At 46.3% G+C, this 6,815-nt stretch overlaps 1 protein-coding gene across 1 annotated transcript in view; it reads left to right on the forward strand.

Annotated features, from left to right (window-relative positions):
• Positions 1–6,815, forward strand: part of TRAF3IP1 (TRAF3 interacting protein 1) — a 32,162-nt gene that overhangs the window by 6,773 nt on the left and 18,574 nt on the right. Inside the window, exons 5-9 of the mRNA XM_015413942.1 lie at positions 4–50; positions 1,142–1,219; positions 3,642–3,717; positions 3,838–3,939; positions 6,607–6,627. Of these exons, the coding sequence (XP_015269428.1) occupies positions 4–50; positions 1,142–1,219; positions 3,642–3,717; positions 3,838–3,939; positions 6,607–6,627 (324 nt within the window). The remainder of the gene's footprint in view (positions 1–3; positions 51–1,141; positions 1,220–3,641; positions 3,718–3,837; positions 3,940–6,606; positions 6,628–6,815) is intronic.

The raw sequence follows: 6,815 nt of genomic DNA on the forward strand, positions 1-6,815 counted from the left end.
AAGACACAGAGCAGGCACGAGAACACGGGAAGGACAAAGGAGAGAAAAAGGTAAAGGATTTTTTAGGGAATGTTCTAAACTGGTGGTGGATGGCAACTGTAATTAACAAATGTGTCTCAACAGCGAATGGGGTTCAGAACTTACCAGCTAGAAGCAGCTGGACAGAGAGTTTTTAGCCATTTTGTTTTATGATTGCTGCAACGTGAGGTCTCGGTGGACAGTAAAAACTGAAACTGGAGCTGCATATATGCTGCTAGGAAAGAATTCTGCTTTGAGGGACCCAAAATTCTCTGACCTGAATGGCTTAAATTGTTCACATTTGCCTTTCTTGGATTATTTTGCATAATATATTCTGCATCCATGGAGTTAGGTAGAGCACTGAATTAATCCACTACGGCTGTAGCTTGTCCTCAGCGCCTTTTGGCATCTGAGATTGTACCAGCCTTCATCCACATATTTTCCAAACCAAATTTTATTGCCCTCAAAAAGAAAACAGCACTTCCTCCTCTTGCGTTCTTTGAGTCAAAGTGATTGGCTTGGTTCAGATAATACAAATACTCACTGTCCAGTCAGGCCCATAGCCAGGGTTTTGTGGCTTGTGGGGCAAATATTTTTTGGGTGGGGCTGCATGAATACCCCCCCACAAAACACCCCACACGCAGCAAGTAATTCTCAAGTTATGTTTAATGCGTGCACAGCTGGATGTGCGATTGAAACTGGTGACTGGGCATTTTCAGGGAAAAGTCTTGTGGGGCTGTCCCTTTAAGAAAGGGGGCGGAGCTTCAAATAGCCCCATCGTAGCTACGGGCCAGTGTCCGTTGGATTCTAAAACAGCATTGCAGTGAGCGGGAATAATGGGGAGCAGTGCTGTGTCGGGATGCCTTGTGCTCTGTGGCTCAGAGCTCCATGACGTTTGATGGAAGATGGTTGGAACAAAACCCTGGGAGCAAAGGTGCAAAGAACACCAACCGAGATGTAGCCTGCAGCAGGTACAAGCTCAGTATAAGCCGCATTACATAGTGTTGGCTTGTGGTTGAAGGGCATTTTTCCCCATAGGAATTGATTAATTTCTCTATAAAATGTTTAATAAAAACGGTAAGTTTAGCATTCTAATACAAAACAGAGTTTTTCTTCTCTGCAGTCCATGGGATCTGAGGACAGTGTAATGAGAAAAACTGAAGAAAGGTCGATAAAAGATAAGGCTGAGCCGGATAAAGAAGTAAGTGACAGAAAATATTGCAGATATTGTAGGTGGAATCGCTTGTTTTTAGACTTCCCAAAGAAGTGACAGTTAGCATGTTAGGCCTCTGCGCCATCCCAAGGTCTTCCGTGGACTTCAAAATGTTCTAATTCTGGTTAGGATGGTGCAGAGAAAGAATGCCTGGAGGCTCCAGCTCTGACTAAGGTAGTCACATAGGTGTTTTCTTGACCAGTATTGAAAGATGTTCTAATTCAACAGCTGTGCATTTGGCACCAGACACATGACTCTCATCTTTAGAGGCCTCATAAACCTCCTTGTCTTGTGTCTATTGATCTTGCTGCTTAACTTTCCGTTTTTGGTCCAGTATTAAGGAGCTGTGGTGGCTCAAGTGGTTAAGACGCTGAACTGCAGGCTGTGGAAGGTCAGTAGTTCAGCAGTTCGAAACCCGGGTGCCGCATGATGGAGTGAGCTCCCATCTCTAGTTCCAGCTCCTGCCAACCTAGCAGTTCGAAAGCAAGAAACTGCAAGTAGATAAATAGGTACCACTTCGGTGGGAAGGTAACAGCGTTCCGTGCGCCTTGGTGCTTAGTCATGCCGGCCACATGACCACGGAAACGTCTTCGGACAGTGCTGGCTCTTCGGCTTTGAAACGGAGATGAGCACCGTAACCCTAGAGTCGGACTCGACTGGCTTTCGAGCAAGGGAACCTTTACCTTTATTTTACTTTATTAACGTGTTGGTTATTTCATTGTTAAATGTAATATTGTAACGTGTCTAGCTGTGCCTCAAACTGTTTGACCTCTGAAGAAGGCCCCCAGGGGGTGGAAACACGTCAGGTTATTGGCCTTTGTGTTCAGGTTATTTGCACATCATCGCGAGGCTTTCACTGGGCCCTTCTTTGTTTTTGACTGTCTTCCTAATACATACATGTCTTTTTGTATATAATAAGTTTACACTAGGTTTTTAACATTGGCCCTTCATCAGGCTTACTTCTTACCGCAGTGAAAGAATAATTCATGATTAGAATTGTACAAGACTTCATAGTCAAAGCCTGGAGGAGGGACAGGAAATACTTTGTATCCGGGATATTCTCACTGTAGCCAGACAGCAGGATGGTGCGATGGAGAGGTCCGAAGGCAGTCATTTGGCATTGCATTACAGGTTGAATGCATGAAAATGGCATGCTGCTGCTTTCGGTGAATCATGTACACGGCTGGCAGTTCTGTCTGACCGTGTGGTCAGAGTTGGAAACTGGCCTTGGAGGTCATCTAGTCTAACCCCTTACTTGATGCAGGAAGGCGCAAATTCAGTATCTTCGACAATTGGCCACCCAGCTTCTGAAGACTAGGCCAGCAGCTCCCAAGCCAGCCTGTCTCACTTTTGAACAGCTCTTAACATTAGGAGGTTTCTCCTAATAGTCAACATCTCCTTATAATTTCCTCCCATCTGTCCTAGTCCTGCCCATTTAGAATAGGGGGGTGTCGACCTGATTTATGATGAGGGCCGGATCTGACATGAATGAGACCTTGTTGGGCTGGGTCATGTGTGTCATAAAATGTAATGCCAGGTAGCGGAGATATAAACTTTATAAAGGACACAAACGCAAAGGGTTTTTTTTTAAACTTAAAAACATGCTTAAAACATTAGCACTCTTGCAATGTTTTGTTTATTTAACAGTGTCTGATAACCGACACCTCTTGCTCTTAATTATTGCATCAAAATGTCTGTGCTGTTGCAATCTTGAGTATGCTGTTCAGGTGCGTATCTGTAAACTGCAAACCTACGATGACACAGCAGCAGCAGAACTGGAAGAAGAAGCAAAAGACAGCCAGTTCCACTGCGGGCCTGAGAGAAACCCTCTGGGGGACTGATCTGGCCCCCGGGCCACATGTTTGACACCCTTGCCTTAGAACATGTGTCCAGAACAAGTCTGCTCAGTCTTCTCCATGACAGTCCTCCAGATGTTTGAAGATGACAGTCATGCCTTCCCTAGCCTTCTTCAACACGCCTAGCGCTTTCCCCCCTTCCTCGTGGGGCTTAGTTTCTAGACTGAGGTTCCTGTCCTCTCCAGACTCCATCCCCAAATCTCCAGTAGTTTCCCAGCCTGGAACTGGTAACCCTCCCCTCCCCCTTCCCCGCCATCTCCTGCCTGTGGCCAGGAGGGATCCGGCAGCCCTAGTTCAGAAACACAAGTTGGTGGAAAGGAATCGCTCTTCCCCTTCCCCTCATAATGCGAAGGAGTCGCTGCGTGTGGTGTTCTTACTGTGGTGCTAACACAACTCTGGTAGCAGTGCATCACGCCAATCTTTCTTGTTGTCCAGTGTATGCCTCTTTTAAAACTCTATTCATCAGTGACTTGCTTGCTCATGGTGCATTGCAGCAAGAAAAGATAATTACTTTTTTTTCACTATCACTTGTTTTTTTCCTGTATCTTTGCAAGGATGAAAGTCCAGCGAGATTATCAAAGCAGCATCCAACAAAGGGATCGCGACATCGAGCCAAAACCAGCAGTGAAGGTAACTAAAAGATTTTTTCCCCTCTGTCTGTTATTCCCTGAGGATTTATAAGTGCAATTTTTTTAAAAAAAATTGAAATAGTATGGAGGAGTCATCTGACTGTAAATTCTTTCATGTCAGGGCGAAAGGAATCTAGTAAAAGTATACCTAGCGGTGCACTTGAAAGAACATCTAGCATATTAAAAGAGGCAGGTGAGCCAGTTATTGGAGTACAAGAGCCAGGTAAGAATTAGCAAGGCGCCCTCTTCCTTGGTCTTTCAGTGCTAAATGGGCATCCCTATTTATAATAAGCAATATCATTGCAATGTGTTTTTCAAAAATTATATCCAGCCTTTCCAGTTTTAGTTTAAGGTGGTTTACAAGACATGCTGAAAGAACGAGAGCCAGTTTGGTGTAGTGGTTAAGTGCGTGGACTCTAATCTGGGAGAACCGGGTTTGATTCCCCACTTCTCCACTTGCAGCTGCTGGATGACCTTGGGCAAGCCATAGTTCTGTCAGAGCTGTCCTTGAAAGAGCAGTTCTCTCAGAGCTCTCTCAGCCCCACCTACCTCACAGGGTGTCTGTTGTGGGGTGGGGAGGGGAAGGGAAAGGAGTTTGTAAGCCGCTCTGAGACTCCGAGTGAAGAGCGGGGTATAAATCCAATCTCTTCTTCTTCTAAAACAAAACCACTTTCCCACTGCTTTGTTGCTACTTTAGTTTTACTTTTTTTGTCATAAAGTCACAGCCGACTTATGGCAACCCCCGTAGGATCTTCAAGGCAAGACATGTTCAATGGTGGCTTGCCATTGCCTGCCTCTGCCTAGCAACCCAGGACTTCAATCATGGTCTCCCACCTAAGTGCTAACCGGGGCCGACTCTGCTTAGCTTCTGAGATCTAATGATATCAGGCTAGCCTGGGTTATACAGGTCAGGGAAGTTTTGGTTTATGAACCTTTCAGTATCGAACTAGTCACAGGGCCCTCTCCTTATTTTAGAATCAAGAACATTGCAGTGCAATCCTAAGTAGAATTACACTTTTCTAAGCCCACTGAAGTCAGCACTTCAGAGTGCACTGCTGGAATGGTATATTTTAGTGGCTGTGCTACTAGTCAGAAGAACCAGGTTCAAGACTCAACAGGATTATGAACTCACTCGGTGTCGTCATAGGGTTGCCAACTTCCAGGTGGCTGCCGGAGATCTCTTGCCATTACACCTGATCTCCAGGGAACAGAGATTAGTGCACCTGGAGAAAATGGCCGCTTTGAAAGGTGGACTCTATGGCATTAAGTCCCTCCCCTCCCCAAACCCTCCCCTCCTCAGGCTCCATCCCCAAAATCTCCAGGTATTTCCCGACCCTAAGCTGGCAACCCGGAAATCATCAGGATGCCCAAAATGCAAGGGTTCTTCCCTCCTGTCTGCCATGGCTCCTGGTGGGAGGTTTCTAGCTCCATTCTTGAATTTATTCTCCCGTCTCTGATAATGAAGGGGTTAGGGAAGGCAGGCATGAGCTTAAACAAAGTTACATCTTTCCAAGTCAGTGGGCTTAGAGCAGGGGTCATTTCCTGCGGGAGCGCACAGAAGTGGAGCTCCGGCAGTAAGGAGCCCGCCCCGGGGGCAGGCACATGCAACAAGCCCCGCCCCCTGCTCCCAGCAGCCCTCAGTTGGGCCACGAGGAGCAAGAAGCAGCCAGGTAAATTGCAGAGCCCCCCCCCCCGGCCCGCCTTCAGGTACAAGCTCTCCCTCTTCCGTGAGGGCAGATCTGCGCGTTTCCCCCCCGCCCCCAATAGCTAGCAATCCAAAACAGTCCAGTGGAGCCTGAGCGGTGGGTGTTGCCTTCTGACACACTTCCGGTGATGTCAGGGGGTGTGGCATATGCAAATAAGTTATGCTAATGAGTTTGCTAATGAGCTCCTGCACCTGTTTTTCTATGAAATGACCCCTGGCTTAGAGGGGTGTAACTCTGTTTAGGGTAGCCACTGTAAGCCCACCGCCAGGTACTTTCATTGTGGTTCTTAGATACCCTGAATCTTTGAGAAGTCTGTGTGCGAATGTCTCTTCTTCAAGGGGTGGAGAGGGCTTCTGCAGCATGTCAACCGTCTTCAACGGTGAATTCATCCGGACAGTGTCCTGTACTTGGGTACCTTTTCATTCTCACATGAACCCGAGTCAGACCACTGGTCTTTCAATGTCAGTATTGTCTATTCTGACTCTCAGCCTTTTAACCAGAGATGATGGGGATTGTATCTGGGACTGTGTGCATGAGAAAAGGGGATCCTGTGCCTCTGAGCCATGGCCCCACCCCGAGGGACAGTCTTCCATTCACTTCCGCTGGCCCTTTAAAAGTGTCCGGCTTCCCCTTCCCCGTCTTGTTCCTGCTTCCCGGCTTCCACACCAAGGCGCAAGACATGGCCTGCTACTGCTGTGAGTGGCTTCCTACTGTATAAACTGTTTAAATGAGGAATAGTGGAAGCCGGTAGCATTGCAGCTTGAATGGGGATGAAAAACTGGCGATGAATTTACCTGGGAAAGCAGACCAAGAATTGTAGGAAAATGAAATGATAGTTTTTGTTCACGTTTTTGTTTCCACTATTTATTAACTTTTTTTTCCTTTTTAACTGGCAGTTATAAGTTCAGAAGTGTACAGTTTTATGTTAAAAAAAACCCCTCCCATTTTAATGCCTTCCTGGGAGTAACCCTGTGTGCGCCCCTCCCCATGTTACATGCAGTGTGGGTGATTCCTTGCACCTTTCCACCCTTCTCCACTTATCTAAAGCATGTTTATACGCTTTAGGAGCTCTGTGGTACTATTGATGTTGCTGTCCCTGCCTAGCATACAGACACCAGGATAGCTAATCCATTTATAGATTTCTTCTAGATGTGAAGAGTAATCAGTATGTGTTTATATTGCAGGTGAATCAGTCAGCGATGCAGGTAAAATTAATATTGAATTTTAACATGAACAATAGACCGGCATGTCTTTGCTGTAATGTGGAAATTGGAAATAGTGTATTTAGTATTCAGCTTGGCAGTTGGATGTGAATCTAATGCTAGTATCTCTTCATGTTAAAATTTGATAAAGGCCACGGGAGTGGTAGAGGAGGGAGACATTACAGATTGCC

This window comes from Gekko japonicus, unplaced genomic scaffold (assembly GCF_001447785.1).
Source record: "Gekko japonicus isolate JY-2015 unplaced genomic scaffold, Gekko_japonicus_V1.1 scaffold1875, whole genome shotgun sequence".
NCBI classification, from domain to species: domain Eukaryota; kingdom Metazoa; phylum Chordata; class Lepidosauria; order Squamata; family Gekkonidae; genus Gekko; species Gekko japonicus.